Source organism: Pleurodeles waltl, chromosome 11 (genome assembly GCF_031143425.1).
Source record: "Pleurodeles waltl isolate 20211129_DDA chromosome 11, aPleWal1.hap1.20221129, whole genome shotgun sequence".
In the NCBI taxonomy this organism is placed as follows: Eukaryota; Metazoa; Chordata; class Amphibia; order Caudata; family Salamandridae; genus Pleurodeles; species Pleurodeles waltl.
In genome coordinates, this window is record NC_090450.1 from 46,765,320 (window position 1) to 46,786,623 (window position 21,304).

General features: G+C 45.2%; 1 protein-coding gene across 4 annotated transcripts in view; it reads right to left on the reverse strand.

The window, feature by feature from the left end:
* Positions 1 to 21,304, reverse strand: part of EPHB3 (EPH receptor B3) — a 67,239-nt gene that overhangs the window by 24,378 nt on the left and 21,557 nt on the right. For all 4 annotated transcript variants that reach the window (XM_069213016.1, XM_069213017.1, XM_069213019.1 and 1 more), the window contains exons 2-3: positions 5,029 to 5,093; positions 3,419 to 4,091 (exon numbers count right to left, since the gene is read on the reverse strand). In XM_069213016.1, the coding sequence (XP_069069117.1) occupies positions 3,419 to 4,091; positions 5,029 to 5,093 (738 nt within the window). The remainder of the gene's footprint in view (positions 1 to 3,418; positions 4,092 to 5,028; positions 5,094 to 21,304) is intronic.

Below are 21,304 nucleotides of genomic sequence, written 5' to 3' on the forward strand. Positions count from 1 at the left end.
CAAAGGTCAGCTGCAGGCTAAATTCATATGCCACTTTTAAGACAAAAATCAGACAATACCTGTCAGCTGATGAATGGGAGACTAATCGCAAGCTTGTACTTCAGAGCCATGAAACAATGCCTAGTGGGTCCATCAGAGCAGGCGCGGAATGCACCTCACGCTCCAGGCGTATGAGCAGCTGCGCTCTACATTCCTCCAGACAGTCTGGCAGTCTTGAATTTCACAGAGACTGACTGCTGAACTCCTAAGCCAGTGATTTCGCGCTCACTAACGCAAGAATGAGAAGTTATTTACCTGCGACCCTAGCTTTCCAATTTCATATCAGATATAGACTCACATGCTTTGCACGCTCCTGACACCTAGTGGTTGGATTCTGATTAGACACGGGGCGTGTCTGGTTGAGCAGAACCCCAGTGTCACGTGATTCAGCAGGTTTGTCATCCTTTGCACCCACCACAAAAACAAAATAAAAATCATAGTTGTACTTCCTTCAAATTAGACTTTAAAGGGATCTCTAATCCCCCACCCCCTCCACAGCTTACCCAAGACAAGCTCAGCACATGACTGGACATGCCATTTACAACATACATCTGAATCTGAACGCACCGTGAACTACTCACCAGATGAGACCCCTTGCTGTGGCGTCACATTACGACCACCAAGTACTACAGAGATGCTGAGAAAAAAATGGGGCGTGAGCACAACTTGTGATCTCTCAACCTTGCCCTGACGTCCTTAACTCTTTCACCCTTCACCTCTCTGCCTTGATCGCAGAATCCAACATAGGTGCCAGAAGGACCTATCCATACCAGACCGTCTCAGTACCCATTACCGATAAGACTACATAAAGTGAAGCCTTTTCTCATAGGGGTTATTTTGAAACTCTGGCGTGGAACTGATCCATCCTAATTACCACGAACACCAAATCTGGGAGATTTGAGATTTAATTTTTATTTAGATTTTGTCTGTTAGACAGGGGAAGAATGCAACACAAAGTTCACCTGAAATTTAAAAAAGGGCCAAATAAATCAATATTTGAATCTCAAAGCTCTAGTAACAGATTCCATACTTTATGTCTGGACACTGCTATACCTTTGCACCCTTTTTAGTGAACTTTCCACCAGGTTACACGACTGGTCCAGTTCTGAATATCAAAAGGCAAGATCTGCCAACGACTGATCTACTAAGGTCTTACTCCGGCCCATTCTCGGCTTCCCAAGTGAGTACGAACGGGTGAACCCTGCGAGGCCGGAAGTAGAATGTACATCTATACTTCACTTCCTTATGCCTTGAAATACTCCTACTATGGCAGACAAGGATTATCAACACTTACTGTACTGGATTCCGAGTATTAGGAATTCCCCAAGCACGGGGGTTTCTTCAGATTTTAAGACGGCGAATGATAAACACGCCAGATTCAATTTCTTGAGACTTATTGTTCATATCAATGCTTTTAAATATTCTGTCACTGCCTCCATTGCTTTGCCAAGTCCACAAACGCTTAATGTCAATTTATAGCCAATATTTTATATGAAGAACTCTTTACGGTGTTAACGTTGACTATTTTCAGAAAGAAGTCACAGGGGATGGGAGGAAGGCAACTCACCTCTTTATTTTCATTTTATAGCGCATGGATGATATCCAAAAACAACCTAAAAAGTGGGTTAATCTGCAGCCTCCTAGATGTATTCACAAATAAAACGAGCAAGATGGAGGCGAGGGCCATGGTGATGAGGGGAAGCGAAGACCGCTTTGGGACTGCAATCATTGAGGGCACATCTGGTGAAATTATCTCCAGAATACACGCACTAGATAGGGATTATTCTGCCTACTTGGTGGCAGTCATCAGGTATTTGCATAGTGTGTGCAACACCAATTATTGATGTATGGTTAAGTCCATGTATTTGGCTCACAAGACCTTGGGATTACAATAGGGGGCTGCTTACCATAACAATAGGGAATGAAAACCAGCTACACTGGTTACCATGGCTACAAGTGTAATAGGTATGGCAAGGCCACAGGTGCATCTCTGGAGGCACCAGAGCCAATGGCCACAGGAACTAGAGTGATGGTTGGAGAAGTAATGCATCATTCTTGCTTAAGGACCTTCCATCCTTCGACTCTAGTACTACAGGTGAAGGGAGAACCCAAATCTTATCCCTACTTGCACTGAGCAGGGTAAATAGTTACCTCTCCACAACAATGGAAGACAGGGATGGGACCTCTTTCAGTGTGTAAACGCTAAGGTGAGCCCCATCCCTCACTTACTGCAGCCATGGGTGTAGTAAAGGTCAAAACTCATCTGGATTCTTGTAAACATTACAGGCATAGAACCCTAATTACTAGTTCTGCCAAAATCATATTTCTGATACAGTTTTGGGTAAAGGTGGGAATAGAACAATGCTTTACCATGTGGGTGCCTTGATGAGATGGCTTTACTCCTCACCATCAGGGTGAAGGGGACGACAACCCTGGTTTCTGCTGTATAATGGGCAAACAGGATGCTACCCACTTACGTACCAACGTTCTAGATAAGTGGGAAGCCAGCCCTCATTTACACCAATGTTCTAGGTAAAGGGAAGCCAGACCTCATCTCTACCAGTGTTCTAGGTCAGAGAAGCTATCCCCCCATTTCTACTAGTGTTTTAGGTAACTGAGAGGCCAGTCCTCATTTACGCCAATGTTCTAGGTAAGGGGAAGCCAGACCTCATCTCTACCAGTGTACTAGTTAAAAAAGGAATCCATCACTGATCTCTACCAGTGTACTAGGTAAGGGAAAGTCAGCTCTCATCTCCACCTGTATGCTATGGAAAGAGGAACCCAGACCTCATCTCTACCAGTGTTCGAGGTAAAGGGGATGCCATCCCTCATCTCTACCAGTGTTCTAGGTCAAAGAGAAGCTATCCCTCATCTCTACCAGTGTACTAGGTGAGAAGCCAGCTCTCATCTCTACCAGTGTTCCAGGCACAGGAGAAGCAGGTTCCCATCTGATAAGCTGAACTCTGCTCTCTTCGCAACCAATTTTCTAGGTAAAAGGGGAAGCCATTCCTCATCTCAACTGATGTTGTAGCTAAAACCCTGTACTTGTCTCTACCAGTGTTCTATGTAAAGGGCTGGCCAGCCCTCATCTCTCCGTGGCTGCTGGGTCAAGGGGAATTCGAGATCCATCTCTACCAGTTTAGGAGGTAAACCCGAAGCAAACACCCCTCTCTTTCGTTATCAAGGGTAAATTGTACTGACCCTGCCAGTTCATTTGTGTTTTCTTCACCAAATAGGAGACCGTTGAATAACCTATGGCAATGCCATGATTGCTCCAGTAGACATCAAGATCTACAAACCACACACCAAGACGTCTTCAGCTCTATGGAGAAATGTAACCACAGCCATGTGTGTTTAGTATTATGCGGTAAGCTCTTACCTTGGCACTGAGTATCTTTCATGGCAGGCTCGTATCCAGCAGCACATGTGCATGCTCCAACAGGCACCATCCACTCGCCATCCCCATTGCAATACAGCTTCAAGGGCACAGATACCTCCACGGCATTAGGAATACAGGTACCGGGAGCGATGACCAGTGATGTAGCTTCCGCTCCAGTCAGTGTCTCTGGAAAGACGGCAAAGCCGGCTATGGTGTCCGAGCACTTTTTGTAGAAAGCACGGACAGAAATTAGGGATATGCATGCGCCAAGATCCTGGAAGGCCAGATAGAAACCATTTTTAGACAGCGGTCCAAAACTGCGAACCTTGGTGTTGACCCGGCCAGACTCCAGCTTCGAGAAGCTCTCATCCGGGGCAATGGTATCCACCTTCACGTAGGGATTTTCCATCCAGAAAGGACTGTTCTCGGAAGCAGAGTCTGTGTCCGACTCATAGTAGAAGAGGTTGAAAGTTTCCTTGCAGGAGCCGGGGATGTTGGGGATACTGTTGCAGTCTCTCACAGTGAACTTCATCTCCACATAGACGCGCTGAGAATCCCGTCGATCGATGAAATCCGTCCGGAGCCAGTTGTTCTGATTGAGATCCCGGACGTTGCACACCTGGTAAGTTCGAATGGGGTTCATGGCTTCATCATAGCCACTGACTTCTTCCCACTGTAAGAAGCAGAAAGATGTAAAAGTCAGGTGTTTAAATGATCCAGGGCAGAAGAAGTCCACTCCAATAAAAGACTTCAGAAGAATTAAGAACTAAGTAGTCTCAGGCCACTCATTCACCAATCATACTAAGCGCCCAGAGTTCAAGTCCAACTACCCTGGGGAAATATGTGTTTGCTTTGAGAACTTCCAGAGTTTATCACATTGCAGCTTTTTCAGATCCACACCAGGGTCTGGAGTCTATTTTCTCACTTCACATTCATGAAGGACAATGTTCACTATCACCTGAAAAAGATCTCGCCAATTCCTAGGCTTTCGAACGACTTGTAACATCCCAGCAACTAAGTAAAAGAATTAACCAAGTTGGACAACCGATAAGAGACCACACACAACTGTGAAGATACACATCATACTTTGTTGGGTCCACTATCTAACATCACACCCGACGCTTCACAAAGATCCCACCAACCAATTAATCCCACCAGTATTTCAACTACAGAATTCAATGCACTTTTTGAATCACCTGTGAGGTCAATGTACTTGTGAGAACTATCAGAACAGCCTGTTTGTCAGCATATTGATGAAATCAACATACCCATGTACCCAATTCATTCAACTGATTAATTTAAATAATTCCATTCATCTAGCAGATCTCAGCTACAAGAAACAAAGTAACTACCACAAGGAAACAATTTAAAGGCTCAACTACATTCAACTCACTTACAATGTTCACACTGAACCAAACCACTTACTGTAATCGAACACACAAGCTGCATTACAATCAGCAATTACTCAGCTCACCCTCTGCCAACTTATTACATTCATTAAACAGTGATGTACACCTTCCAATCAGAATCACTGAGCTCTAGAGAAAAAGCAGACAGATTGGGATTAAGATTGAGAGAGAATAATAAAACAATACACTCAAGAAACGTACCCCTGTTTCTGGGTGAGCCGTCCAAGCCAGTTCAGAGGATGCCCATTTTGTATCCAAAAGTGTGTCTAGGAGGAAAACGAAAAAATATATATGAACACTGATATACAACATTACTTAGTATATACAGTCTGAGTTACTGAAATGATTACTACAAGCCGAATGACAGCACCCTTTGATGGCCCAAACATACTATAATTCCAAATACACTGACTTCAAGAACACATCTCAATGTTTGAAGATTAAATACACACTACAAACTAAAAAATGTCGGACCTAGGGGAAATCAAAAGTTCACGTGTTAACTTGGGCTCTTATGTGTACCCTAAACATGCTAACAACATTATCTTCCCTTTGCACTCTCACAAACAAAGCACATAACCAGCCTAATAAAACAAGCATTGGCAACCCCAAGAAATATAGTGTTGTCAATGCTTGTTTTGTCATGGTTGTTGTAAGGCGTATTTGTTGCTGAGACCGCTAGAATCACATCAATCAAAAAACAAAAATATTGCTAAACATAAAAATACTTTTGGTCTCAAAAAGCACACTTTGCCATGGTAATCCCTGGCATTTAAAGTAACTTATTTATGGGTGGATGTGCTCCACGTGAAACAGCAGAATGTTGTCACCCACTGAGAAGTTAGCCAATGGTTAAACTGGGATGACCCACCTCCCCACGCTGTATGTGCTAGTAAGAGGAAAAATATGTGAATGACAATATAATTGACCAATAGATAGAGATATAGCTGAAAGCCATCAGGAAGTATATTATTATACATATAGTTTTAGTCAAATCAGAAGGTTTTGTCTAACCCTTGACCTAAAAAGAGCATACATTCAAAACACAAAAAAGTGTAACTACTAAAATGCGACACTCAACTCACACACAAGACGGCAAAAAAGCAACAAAGATCAACATAAACTTTTCACAATCATGGAACCAACTCATTATAGAAAAAAATAAAATGAAAGGTGGTAGCATGTTGAAAAGCCAACACACCGTGGCACCACTGTTTGTAGCAATCCAAACTTCGAACACTGACATCTGTAAGACATTGATCCCTCTCAAGAAAAGCACCCCTCAAATGTCAAAACATCAAATCCACACGGTTCCATGGTTAGCATGTTTAGTGAACAACTAAGATACATTAGTTAACAAAAATGAAAACCTCTAAAATACATGGAAGCAAAACTAACACTAACCCCTTACAGTGAATAAGCACCCCAAAAAAGACTAAACTCCAATATAAACTACAGGAAATGGCATCTGAAAAAATTATCTAGATTATCACAAGCCATGAGTGTTGATCCATCATGAATTAACAAACTTAAATTACATCAGATCACTACCAATATGCAAGTTTCCAATAGACCCGTCGATTCAGGGGGTGGGGGGGGACGAATCAAGCAGCAGAGTAGGTCCTCAACCATTTTGTCTCTCGGAGCGCTCAACCGCAACACACCTCGATTGCTATTGGTGGACTGTTTGTACGTTGCCTTTGTACAAAGTAACTTTGTAAAATGCCTGCCTCTATGTGCATCAATTACTGATGTTTCAAACATTTGCCCCATGTCTTGGTGACTTTCATATGGAAAACTTCTGACTAGGAAAATCCCTTCCCCACCCTTAAGAACGTGTAACTCCTATATGTAAAAAAAGCCTTTAAATTTAAAATCTCATGACTTTCTGCCTCATCTCCAGAATAGTTCAATATCTACATGTGTGTCTTTGTTTTGCCGTTTTCTGTGTACTAACAACAAAAAAATAAAACACACATCCTCCAGAGTTTTAAAAGGTTTTGTAGACGTCAAAACAAAAGGCCTAATAGGTATGTGGAAGAAAAAACATGAACACAAAAAACATTCCTCCCCGCAACCAAAACGTACATTGTGCTCTTCCATTGTCCGCTGTCAGAGTGCAACAAGAGTATTTCAACATTTTGGAGTGCTTCCAAGACCAGACGCACCGATAGCAGCTTCTGCCATTATACAAGCAAAATGACTGCCCTGATGCAAAGAAGCTCATACAATGCACAAGGCATGTGTCTCCATACAAGATCATTGCGCTGCAGCCTATGAACAAAGTAGTTTGCAGCCGTCTACAGCCAGTCAGGGAGGAACCTCCAATTTCACTCTAGATCCAGTATTTCAAGTTTGATTAGTCGCTGGCAGCCATCAACACTCCTACAGCCCGACATCAAACTTCCACTCTCGATGCATTTTTTTCTTTTTTAGATTCACTTTCGTTCCACGCAGTCTGCTTGGTTTGGTGGGCGCCAGTTGTTCTTGGCCTGCCACCATGACCAACAAGGAGCAAGAGATGTTCTTAGTGTCTACATCGGCTCGGTAGCCCAAGGCTCGTACTGGCTGAGCCACAGAAGGAAAGTTCATTTACACTTGGCAGTGTCACCCTGTACTGCTAAGTGGGCCGGTGTCCAAGTATCTACAAGGACAAACACCAGGAGTGGAAGAGGACCAAGGAAACGGGATATAGTGTGCTACAAAGCCGGGCGGACCTGAATCATCTCCAAGGGCCGCTCACAAGGAACCCACTCTAGCTTCAGACCGATGGCTACAATATAAAACTACAAAGGAACTTCATGACCCAAAATCTTTGGGGTAACAGAAGTGACTATCCCACTGTAGGGTTCTCACCAACCTCTAATTTCATGCAGAGGAGCTTTTGGGGACACAAGGCGTAGCACCTACGAGAAGTAAACACTTCTCTATCTACAAGACCTGATTCTACTGAGGTTTCTGGTTTTGACATATTTGAGCAGAAGATCTGCAAAGGAAGAACTGGGTGGTACCAATGAGCAACCAAGCCTGCTACCACTGGAGAACCTTGACATGACGCCCATGAAAGTGCACAACAAAGCTTGCAGTTCAGCCAATATCCCAAGACTTGTGTACATAGAATACCCCAAAGTGATCCCTTGGAAAAGAAAAGGGGGTCTCCTAGTCATCCCTTTAAGGAACCCGTTCCACCGAGGGTTGTAGGGGTGTCAGAACTAAAAATCTGTCATATTTTAGGAGGTGAAGAGATTTTTTTTGTTTTTTTAATCCCTTGTCAATTTCCATAACACTATCAATTTCACACCTGCAGGGAGTTCGGCAGAATATATTTTTTTAAAGAAAAAACAAATAAACACACAACATGAAGGAACTGTCATGTTTTCACATTTGTAACTAGACCTGGAGAGATCCAGCCGCAAAGGACAAGAAAGGTTAAATGTTTTGCTGGTCTGGTTGAAAAGTTCAAACTTTCCAAATATTTACCGAAGTAACAGAAATAAATAAAAATAAAAAATAAAAAAATCAGAGAGGGTCATAGGCCCACTTACTCCAGGAAAAGACGGTAGAAGTGAATTTGATTAAACACAGTATGACGAACTACTGCGAATTCTCTCACAATTTTGGACTGTAACTAACATAAAATAACTATTCCCCCCCCCCCCCTCCCCGTCAGATTTTCTTTTGCAGTTTTATACAGTGCGTACTCGACCCGAAGGAATTGGATCGGTTTACATGAGCACCACTTACATTACACAAGGTCACATTTAGATTTTAGGCACATGGGGGTTCGCCCAGAATCACAGGATGTTGGTCCGACGCCGAGACTCGAACCTGGTTCCCCGGCTCCTAAGTGGCCAGCTCTTGCCCGAATGAATTAATGGAATTAAGTATTACACAGGCTGATGACCTCACCATAATAGAATGTTGTGATTCACGGGTTCGGACCATATTATTGTGATAAGCATTCACTCAAAAAAAATATATATAATTTACGGCCACTGCATGCATAATTATCTAACATAAACATCTAGAGTGAATTCGGACCTCTGCGAACTACGATGGACATCCTGCTCTAGGAAGACAGCGCTTAGAAAAGCACTTGCAGCACTTTAAAATGTAAATCGTAAAACCTCTTTTGTGGCCTATTCCTTCAAACGATGAACATCGCGTATACAGTTTATGATTCTTGCTGGGTTTATATAATAAATCTGAACTCGAGGTTTTCTGGAGAAGGCATTCTAGATTAAGTGTCACTAAAACTCAATTCAATGACGTTTCAATAACAAAAGTTAGGTGTTTCTGGTCACACTTTACAGCATTCTACCTTGCATTTCAAGCATGCCCCATCACTCAACATTAGCCAATAACCCCCCCCCCCCCTCCCCACACACACACACACACACACACACAAATACTGCACAGAGTTCCCCCAGCCTGCACTCCCCCCCCCCCCCCCCCCCATCTCGATGCCACCGCCTCCCGTTCAATCCGTCCCCACTTTCCACCACGGGTCACCAGGCCTCGCCCTCCTCCTGGAAAGCCGAGCCCTACAGACACCATCTGGAAATGTTTAAGCACCCTCCCTCCCCCTCGCCGAGGGAAATTCCTCCAACTGCAAACAGCGAAGGGACGGGTTTATTTTGCTCTCGGTTTTGGTTCCCGGGGACCCGATGAATGCGTTTCTGGCGGCCTCCCCGGCCCCGCAGACGCTTCCCATTAGCAAGAGGCGCCTCGAGTTTCAGGTCTTATGCGCTATGTGTCGGGCAAGCCACGTAATCCGGCCGGCGATCTTCGGTTCCACTCGCAGATCCTTGGACGGATCTCTCACTGCCGCACGGTGCTACCAAGCAGCCCCCACTTAAGATAGCAACACTCGTGTAGCGCCTTCTACCACTAATGTGACACATTAGCGCTACCTCGAGCCAGGCGCCATTTTTTTTTTCTTTCTTGGCACCCTCAGCCGGTCCTGGGAATTGGGCCCACTCCCAGTATTCGAACCGTAGGGTCTTTTAAGTCCTATCTTTATTGAGAAAGTGTGACTACAACTCCCAGAATGCAATGTGCTGTAGGTTCAAAAACAACCGCATTAGCTAGAGGTGTAATTTATGCCAACAATTTAGCAGATACAACAGGAAATAGCTCTCATACCCTCCGAGAACATTCGAATACCTTCACTCACTGGGTCGCAGGTAACAATGACGAAGGTGTTTGTGGGGAGGAGGGGTAAGGCAAGCCTTTCTGTTGCAATTTAAACAAACATTAACATTACCCCGAAAAAGGAAGGTCTTTGCAGCCCACCCATCAAGGGCCAGTGCGCACGCTGACCTCGTTCACCTTAGGCTGAACCTTTGCCCTTTCCCAGTCCAATGCCAGCAGGTCCCAGGTCCCTTGCCCCTCGCTCCCTACGGGGTCATCGGGCCCTCGCCCCTCCACGGGCATAGCAGGGCACGCCCGCACTCCTCGCCCTACTACAGGGCCAGGAGGCCCCTTACCCACGCTCACTAGTGTCGCGTGCCCCCTTGGTACCCCACAGACGCTGCAGGGCCCTCAACCCTGTCTCTCACCCTGACACGGAGCCAAATGTGCCCACATCCCACCAAGAACCAGCAGAGCACTCCGCATGCCAAGGGGGCAGCAGGCCCCATGCCCCCCGCCCTGCCACAGGGCCGAGAGAGCCCTCGCCGGCCATGAGATGTTCTGTGCTATTGAAAGGGAGGCCGTGGTGCCGCGTCCATCTAAACGACAACCATGGGAGTCATCATTGAGTTTGTGGCTGAGGCTCAGATTACAAAGCGAGTCCGAGGTAGATTAAATGAACAGGTATGAAAAGCGAACAATCAAAGAACAAATCAGCCAAGTAAACATCAAACAAGGGAAAGCAAATCAACCCTGAGAAAAAAATATACAAAGGCAACTGGGTGCAGCTCTGCCTGGCAAGAAGTCTGGACTGTCAAAGGTGCTTGGGTTAGGGAGTGGGGTGTAATCTGGATGGGGCACAGGTGGGCAGATTTGACATCTCAGATGTACCAAAGGCACATTGGAAGTTGGTGATGGTCTGGGGGGAGGAACTGGCCTGGTTGGATTGACAGATTTGAAGTTGGCCAAGCACTGGAAAGAAAATTCTCCTCTGCAAGTCTCTGGAAAGGAGGCCCATCTTGGCCTGGCTGAGGCAAGGACGAGGCAGCCATCCTCTGCCATGAGCACAAGGCCCACCTGGGCCAGGTAGATTACCAGACACGAGATCTACACCTGGGTGAAAGGCCAAACTTAGCAAGGCAGCCAAACCCCACCCCACACACAACCAAGGGCCACCACATTACTCTGGACGAAAAACCTTTACCCAGGCAGGCCCATGGATGAAAGGCCTACCTCAGACAGGGAGGCACATGGATCTAATCCACCTCAGCTAGGCTGTACACAACGCTCCCCCTCACACACAAGGCCCACCTCGGCCAGGCAGAACACCGGAGGCAAGGCCTACCGTAGTTTAGCAGATGTCCAGAAGCAAGGCCCACCTCAGCTAGGCAGACACATGGATCTGAAGTCCACCTCAGCGAGGTAGGCGGATGTACACAAGGCCCACCTCAGCCAGGTAGATCCCCGATGCAAGGCCCACCTCAGCCAGACACTAGAAAGTTGATGTTGCCTCGGCCAGGGAGACCCCAAAAGAAACGGTCATTTCGGCCATTAAGAGGGCTGAAAGCTGTACCCCTGGTCGGTGGCAGACAGAAGCCTTAAATTAATAACACCTAAACCAAAAAACAAGCCAGGGAAAGGAAAGCTGGTTCCAGATTAGGTAGGGATAGCAGAGCGTTCGCAGAAAAATAAGCCTACCAAGAGCCCGGGGCTGGTTAAGAACAGTCTCCGGGTCAAAGGTCTCACACAGTCTCCAGCAGAGAAGTACACTGCGTGGGTGGCAGGAATGCAGCCCTCCGGGGAAGGCGGGTCCTGCTGAAACCCCCAGGGCCCTGCCCCCGGCAGCTGAACGGTTTGTATCTGACAGCAGGCGTCTCTATTAGGGTGTCAAACCTCACTGGGTTGTGATTGACAGTTCCAAGGTACATGAGAAAAAGTTCCTAAATTTAAAGCCTGGTCCTGAAAACAGACCCACGTGCTCCAAGAAGCGTCAGTGGAGCTGAATGCTGAGTGTGCAAGCAGTGCCACCCCCCCGCGCGTGAGTCCCCCGCAGACAGCGTGACATCGACAGCACATTCATAGGGCTTGTTCGGTAACCGGAGCGCGGCCTGGGTCCTGTGGAGCGCACAAAGGGTTTATGCTCGGCTCCCGAGACAAAAACACTAACTAGGCAGCTCCATTTCAGCCGAGGCTGCAGAACGGTTTCTGGAGCATCTTCACGTCAGCCGAAGACAGCCCAGGTGTGAGAGGAACACGGGGACAAGGCCCAGCCTCGGAGCGGGGAAGAGACGGGTGGACAGGCCTAGGGGAGGCGGTGCACTTTATTAAGGAGACTGCCCAGGTGAGACAGGAACTCTGGTCCAGGCTCAGCTTCAGTCCGAGGAAGAGATGCGTGGACAGGCCGAGGACAGTGTCCTCTACCCAACTGATAAGAGGCATGCACACGGACAGACTCAGTCTCGGAGTGAGTCTTTCCAATATTTGGCTTTCCTTACACAAAGTCGGGTGTCAGTTTAATAGATGTGAACACGCACAAAAAATCTGAAAGCATTTCAGGTTGTCAAAAAGAAACCCAACCAAGACACTTTAACAAGAACAAGAAAGAGTGCACACCTAGCTCAATGACATGAAATTTGACAGCGCCCAACACCACCAAATGCCAAGTCACCTGGACTCACCATGGATGCCAGCCTCACGCTCGAGGAACACACAGCCAAAGGAACAACACACAACGACTGACTGGTACCAGCACTCTGTAAAGAAAGTCAAACCATTTAATCCAGAAACAAACACATTCAGAGCTCCTGTTCAGGCTCTCCTATGCCTGTATTTGGATGGGGTAACGGCCAACTCCGTGGCCTCCCTGATGCTACAGTGGAATCTCTTAAGGGCACGCTACATGCCAGTCCCATCCGTGGCTTGAAGAAATATGATCACATCACCCGCCCTCCCTCCTTGATGGAACTCCATTGGTTACCCTCGCTGTCTGCATCTTCTTCAAAACCAGCTGTGTCATTTACAAAGCCATCACGACCTGCAACATGGCTTATCTTGCAGACAAGCGGACCAACTCTGGCGGTTCTCTCACACTGCAGACTAAGAAGGGTAAATCAGAAACAAGCATTTGCAATGCAACGGGTCTCGCATTACATTGAGTTAGAGCAATTAGCGTTGTAAACTCCTAACCAGACTTTTGCCACTTTAAATTAAGGAAAAAAAACGAGCGTGCTTACACAGCGCGAACGCGCTGCAAAATAAAGAGAAAAAGTAGTCCAGAAACCATACGGAAAACATGGAGCCTTATATGTTTCCAGTAGTTTACCAGTGCTGTCGAGGAGGGCTAAACACCAGAAAAGGCATAACGTATGCATGCCTTTTACGAATGAAAAACAAGCAGATTTTAAAAGGCAAGCATACGAGCCAATTAAAGTGACTCGCGTAACATGGGCGTGGTTAAAATCTCCCTAAAGAGAGATTAGAAGAGGGACGGAGTGCTTTGCGCTCGCCCCTAAAAAAAGACGACAGCAGACGTTTTTCATCTGTGAACCAGGAGTTAGAACAGCATCCCTGTCAATATCCGTTAGAACTGCTTCAAAGCTGCTCCAATTTGGTTAAGTGTTGAAGCCGCACCTTTTTAAACAACACTATATCACAATGCATTGACAATCCACAAACAGGCTACTGTCTTCTATTACTTAATGACTTCATGCAAGCCTTTCACTTTGTACAAGGCTCTGCTACATTTCGGAAAGGTATGTGCTATAGAAATCTCTCATGCATACATATATACATACATACATACATACATACAAAAAGCCTAATTCCGGAGGCATGGTGTCCTCACCAATCCTATTAAGAAGTCATATTCACAACAGAACACAGTTCTATTGAAACTGACTGACAGTTGAAGATGAAGATTGTAGTTAACGCATATTTACTACAACAATCCATCCATATCTTGCTGCTGCATTTTCCACATATTTCCCCAACAGGTGCGTCTGGCGCCACACTTGTCTCAGCGACACTCGGGTCAGTCTGGCCACACTGCCACGCTACCTCTGAAAAACAAGTTCCGCTCCAGATGCATTGTCACAGGGACGTTTGCCCAAGATACCAGGTTTCATTTTTTGGTTTCCAGGGCCGGTTAACTGGCTACATGCTGAAAGAACCCAGACCTCTAGGTACTGCCCCTACGCGTCCCCAGAGGTCACATGACCAAGCCTCCCACAACGGCACAACTGAGGGATGCCAATCAAACATGAATGGCTTCCTTCATAAGCGGAAGGAAAAAAATAAATAAATAAATAAAAAAAAAGGTCCAGTCAACAAAAGGTAACGGTTGGCAATTAAAATGAACAAACTGTGCAAATATGGGATGTGCTCAAATATTTGTCAAATCCATTTCCTTGTTGACTGCTCAAGCAGAAGACAAAAGGAGAGAAATAAAAGAGAAAGCAAGGAGATATGTTGGGAGGAGAGAGAGAGAGAGAGAGAGAGAGAGAGAGAGAGAGAGAGAGAGAGAGAGAGAGAGAGAGAGAGAGAGAGAGAGAGAGAGAGAGAATGAATGAATATGACGGAGGCAACACAGATGTGAGGATAACTGTGTAAGGACAAAAGTCGCAAGAGTTTAAAAACAAATACACTACAAGAGGGAATAGAAGCAGGAGAAGGAGGAAGAGGTGAGAAAAAGTATGGCAACGGTCTAGAGAAAAATGAGGGACCAAGTGTGAGGCAGGTGGAAAAATAACTAGTGTGCAACACTGCCCAGTTCAGAGTCCCACAGTAAATAATATAACCAGGTACAGTGATGGACAACCCTGAAGAGAACTGTACATTTATTTCCATCTTTGTAGGGAAAGGTCTAGTCCCAAATATTGCACATGATGATGAACTGGGAAATTATCAACAGCCAATGAATGAAGGCAGAGGTATCTTCACGGCTCAGGAGAGACAAAACCTCTAATAATTGCGGATGATTCTGCAAACCGACATACTCCGATTAAGAGCAGATAAGTCAACAGAATATCAGTACATATGCCAAAACAAACAAATCCTCAGATCATGAACACAACCCATGGCAGAGGAGACCTCACACCATCAATACCCTATGACCCGGGCCCAGTGAAGGTGAGTGAGACAGTAATGGATTAACACAGCAGCTGAATATCATTCACCGCCTTGATAGTATCAGAGTAAATCACACCATTGGTTTTTCTTCCACCTTCAACCCCTTATCCACAAATTGGACATTATTCCATTTCCACTCATCTATAAATCATAGGCCATATTATCAAAAACACCCGTGTGTTGCAGCGAGCATGTGCCTCTCGGGTAGTGGAAGCAACTGGCATCCACACCTACTTTTTGCACCCCCAGGTCACTTTAGCTTTATACAAGGGGCCGAGGATGCTTGTGCAGCCCACTTTTCTACAGATCGGACTGGCGGATTTGTAACGCCGGCATGCTCGTATGCAAATGAGGAAACACTTTGCCTATGCACCCATGTCATATTACAGAGGCAGGTGAAGACGCACAGAGGTACACTGACTGTACCCACCAGATTGGATGAATCCACCCCTAGAGGGCGGTATGTGTGGAAAGGTCCCATGGATTCCTTTATACACCCCTGCAGGCAGGTGTAGTCACCCACTGCTACCACCGGCAGCAGAAAAGTACCCCACTTTGAAAAGTGGGTTGTTTGGCCATCTGCACAGTGAAACTCAGGCTGGTGGCTTTAAACAGCTGGAAGGCCTTTCATCAATGTTCTGCCCCTAGGGCAGGCACTAGTTTGCAGCTCTTCTGGGGGTCTGTGCATTCATTAGGACTGGATGCACATACCGGGTCTGCACCCAGGTAAAAGGTACACCATGGCACAGATCAGGGCAGCGTGTCCCACCTATTATACGGGCCCAGGTCTCGAGTTCAGCTCCATCTCAACTCATGGTTTATCATCCTAGCATTTAAGCACCCTCAGAATCAGTTCATTTATTTGGCATTTTTGTGGTTTACCACAGAACTGCACCCGCTGGATGTGCGCCATTTCTGAAATGTATGAGCCAAGTCCCTGCGCTTCTAGGGTGGCAAGCACGCTGGCACCCCCTGGCCTTAAGGACAGAGCAGGGGTGCCTTTGCTTGCCCATGCTCTGGTAGAAACTCTGGGTCCAGGAGAGACTCTTACATAAGGTTAGGGTCAGGAGGGGCTTTATGGTGCCATCTAGTGCCGGTACGAAGTTGCTGCAGAAGGTGTAAAATTGTGTTTTTATTTTAATAACATATGGCCTAGAGACAGCTCTATTCCCAGCCTCCTATATTAAAAATAATTTATAAATAAAAATTCATTCATGCATATGGGGTTGAGACAGAACACTGCATTTATTTATCTATTCAGCGGTTTATCACATTTTGCTTCTGCCCATCACAAAATACAGGATGAAAATATAGCCACTGGTTGTCTTGCGACTGACAGAATTTTTTTGCGATCAACTCAATACAGTGCCAGGACTGGTAGGCCAATACTGTATATTCCTAGTACTTTGTTCTTTCAGTTCGTTACAATTTGTTTAATTTTCGGTCATACTGGTCTGTTTAAACCACGTCTTCAGATGTAAAAATATACAAGAGCTAGTAGTACATTTTATGTCAACAAGAATCATTTTTTATTGCTCTGCATTAAGTTAAAAGGAGTTTCGGTCTTTGTTTTAAGTAAACTTGCTTCCTAGAAAGCAACTTTTTTTCTGTTAAAATTATATGCGAAGGTTATTTTTGTTTTTTAATTTATGTCAAATATATTACTGTCACGTTTGGGCAGCAAAAGTTTTCCTTTTCCACGCTCCTTATTTTTTTGTGACATGTGTTAGCAATACAAATTAAAAAGTAATCATCGTGCACAGCCAGATTTGTTCCCTTTGCTAACGCGTGTTTTATAATGGAAGAGGGAATTCTCTTGCAGGAACATTTTTATTTTGCCTGCATCCATGAAAACCATGCCCTGACGGGCACAGGCACTGGGCGCTACGAATACTGCCCGACATGGCATAGAAGCAGGACCTAGGAGTAACACAACTGTCCCACAGCATCCAAAGGCGGCGTAGGTCTTCCCATCACTTCTACCATCACACCGAATAGCCTACAGGACCTTTACTTTAAACTCAGCATTTCAACACTAACTTTCACAAACGTTTAATTATAATACATTAATTTATAAAAGGCAACACTGGCCTTAACGAATCTACATGTAAGATGTACGTGTGTAGCTATAATGCATGTGTGCGTAGGTAACTGCACACAATTGTAAAGAGGTACTAACAAGTATTAAACTATTTGAATTCATAAAACAAGTCTTAGCACTGTTACTTTCACGTTATTTAAATCCCAATTAAAACAGGGAACCCTCTCCTTAACAAAAGGAACCCTAGCCAATATTACATATGTGGTTTATTATTTAAATTTACATTGACCCATAACCATTTATATATATTTTTTTAAAAACAATCCCAATTAATAAATTACCTTTTGCACTAGAAATGAGTGTCAATGTATGTTTGTCCCGAAAACCTGCAACCGCTCCAGTCACATGTTAACCGTGTCGCTGCCTTTGACTGCTTACAGGACCCGGCTGCTCTTCGGGCTCACACTATACAAACACCGCACACAGCAGAAGTTCCACATTTCAACTCAGAAAAATAGAACCATTTGTCAAAAAACTAAATGAATTAAAAAAAAAATAATAATAATAAATAAAAAAAACAGTAAGTTTAGCTGCAATTAAAAAACAAACTAAATGTACATTATTTTAAAAACATTCGTTTAACTACCGCAGTTAGAAAACACTTAATTTCAAAGGCTCTCACTGAGGAAAAGATAAAAAAATAAAAATGAGGAAGGTGGGTTGAGTGCTTGAACCATCCTCTGCCACCGACATGCGGGATGCATTGGTGCCCCTTCACCTCCTCTGGTTCCTAACATTATAAAGGAACTGGTCCTCAAGTTTCATTCCCCTGTATGGTCACAGAACTCCTTGTATCAGACGTGTATCCTTTAATGTACGGTTGATGGTACTTTATCCCATGTACCAGTGGCTCCCAAGCTGTGGTCCGGGGAGCCTTGGGGGTCCGCAAAGCTTCCTCAAGGGGTCCGCAACCGCTTAGAAAATTTAATTATTTTTTATAGATTAGGTCCCCGGCTTTGAGTAATGACTTGATGGGGAGTCACTGTATTCCAATAAAGATTCAATGGGGTCCCCGGGTTCCAGTATTAATAAAGTGGGGGTCCACAGAAGTCAAAATGTTGGGAACCACTGTCATATACCACTGAAGCCTTCTGGTTAATAATCTATCATTCTAGGAGTTAAACATTCACCTGGGCAATCACGTGAGGAGTTAAATAAATCTAATAATGACATCACTAAAGAAGTCAAACATCTCTCTCTGTGATGTCACTTCGGGATTCATGTACGCGGTTGTGATGTCATTTCAGGAGCCCAGACACCACTCCAAATCCAAAACATTCACTCTGGTAGTCTATCAGTAACAAAGTGTTAATTTCAGGGCCAGCAAAATTAGCCACTTCTGCTGCTTTTTTTCACACTATTTGCCTCATTTGCCACATAATCCATCTACTTCTGCACAATCTGCAGATTTTAGCAAAAACAAATTTTTGCTACCTCAAACTGCTCAAGTGTTCCTAAAACAAATGTGGCGACTGGTGTTCATGCGCACTGGAAGGCTCTTCATAAAGGTTGGCTGATCATGTTTCAGTTGCTTATTGCTGTTTATGGGTACTAAATTGGCACTAATAAGGTGAAATATTTACCTAGACAGTTTCCAGGTGTAAAAATGACTAATTCAATAACAATACGTGCTGCATATTTTTTTTTGCCATATAATTTAGTCAACCCTGCTGTATAATTTGGTCCTCCTCTGCTGCATAATTGCAAGGGCCCTGGCTAGTTATACTGTAAACTTAAATTGCATAAAAACAGGGGGGAAAGTAAATTATGAAAAGAAGAGTTGCTGAAATCAACTTGCAAATAGAAGAATGTTAATTAAAAAAAAAAAATACCCAATTGCCGATTTAGAGTTTATGTATTTGTAAGGCACGATGAAGGGAAGAAATTGGGGTGCCTAGACAAACCAGTTACTGCTGAAACCAATATACTGTTTCCACCTGGGAAGCTGGTACGATGAATACTCGACAAATATAAAATGTTATTGAAGCGGCCGGAAAGTCATGAATTAGTGCAACGTGGATTCGGTGTTTCCAGAGCGATTTGATCACTTTAGTCAGTGGGCCATCGACATGGCAGCTGCAAGCCGTGCTGCCTCGCGGCGCTACGAGTAAAAGATGCTGGCTTTAAGCGAACTTTACCAGTTGCCCTCCACCTATAAGGAGTGGAAGGCCACGCTGGCCCTCCCAGGGTCGAAACCTGCGCCCTTACTTCCGGCCCACGCCAATCTTCTGCAGGTGCATTAAGTAGCCTGCCCATTTAACTTGGTGGCCCATACTGGAAACACAAGAAAGTTAATAAAATTGCAACTGGGCAGGCCGGGGGCTGTCAGCTGGGCTGAATGGAGGGCGAAGCCCCTCGCCAGGCGGTATCCAGGGGAGCGGTAATAACCTGGTAAATTAAGGTGTGCCACGGATGGAGGCTGGAATGTGGCCAGTACCTGTCACAAGGCGACGATTAGCCACGCAGCCTACAATTATACCGAAGCAACTCCCTCGTGGCAGCAAAAAGACCAGGCATGCAAGTGTATCATTAAGCCCCGGGATCCCGCCGGCCAACTCCCCTCACCTGGGAGGGATTAACATAGCGCTCAGCTCACCTGGAGACTTTACTGCGCTAGGCACGTCACCCCGGAGGTGCACAACACAAAGCGCCGAGTCCACACGAGGATTATTAAAAGAAAAGGAAAACAGGCCCTCCCTGTCCCAATGGGCGCAGATCCACCCCCGTCTGTGGGGTCCAAACGCCTGCTGGGCAGGGTTCAGAGGTCATCTGGCCAAAGAAAAGCCAAATAGCATGCTTCAAATAACCGGCAAAAGAACCCACGACAGACTCGGTAGCAAACAAAACGCAACAAAAGTACAAAAGAAAAAGTGAGTGGGGCGACGGGGGACAGAAAATAGACTGAAAACAATGCACATTTCTATGGACTGCTGTGAATAAATGTTTGTCACATGCTGCTTGGAGGCACAGAACAACCGGTTCTGCAAGCCGCAAACACTGAAATGAGGTCATCGGTTTACTGCGACGCCGAAACCCTGGGACTGGCTCTGTGGGGCCTGGATATCCTAAAATGGCACCAAACAAGCAAGCAGGAGGAGTCGGAGAGGCCCATAGGGCAAGCTGGCAGTGCCCGAAAGGCTGGTCTGTTAGTTAGGCATATAGGCTGGTTGTATGCCTGTTTCTTGGCCGTTTTATGGTCTGCAGTGCCTGTTTTTATTGTTGATTTCTCAATATTACCACAAATGTTGCCCGCAGCAACTCAAATGCATGCAGTCTCCCATACCTTGCAAAATACTCATTTAGCGTTTCTTTACAACTTCCAAACTCCCCTGATTTGCAAACGTGGTCCACTATTTTAGCTTTATTTGCTAATGGTGGCCACTTCTAATTTGGCCATAACCAAACCAAAACAGGCCATAACCATGTTTCTTATCAGCTGCTGGGGGGGGGGGTAAATCAGCCTACAGCAACACATGAGCCGCTGCAGCGGACTGCTCTTGAAATCATGAGCCGCTACTTGGGGCAGCGCATGAGAACGCATGAGTGCTTGAGTCACTTTAGCCTTCCGCCAATAGACAGCCACGAGCCGCTGCAGAAAGAGACCAAAGTGAAAAACAAAGGGCCGCTACGGAGGACTGCTTAGTGAAAAGCCCTGAGCCACAGAAGCAGTTGCTTGAGTGAAAATCAAGAGCCAACCTGCCTGACCACTTACCATGGCCACTGCGCAAGAATTGGGGGGAAAACACACACTGGCAAAACCAATAGGTCTGGGAGAATTTTGGCTTTGTGAATGCTTGTTTTTATGGTTTTGCCAAAGCTTTATTGTTTGGGAAAATGACGGGCTCTTGCCAATCTTTATAAATAATATAAAAAAATAAAACCCGGAAAGTAAAAATTATTTTTGGGTCTCAAAAAAATCAAACATTGTGATAGTAGTCTACAGGCACTGAAGGAGGTACTTTGTGTGCGAATGTGCTCCTTGTAAAAGGACAGAATGCGGTCACTCGCAGTGAAGTTAGCGACTGCTCATGATGTAGCGGAGAAAATGTGTATGACAAATAGGACAATGGATGAAGGGGGCCGAATGGAAGCTCCTGTAAACAAATAATATATATA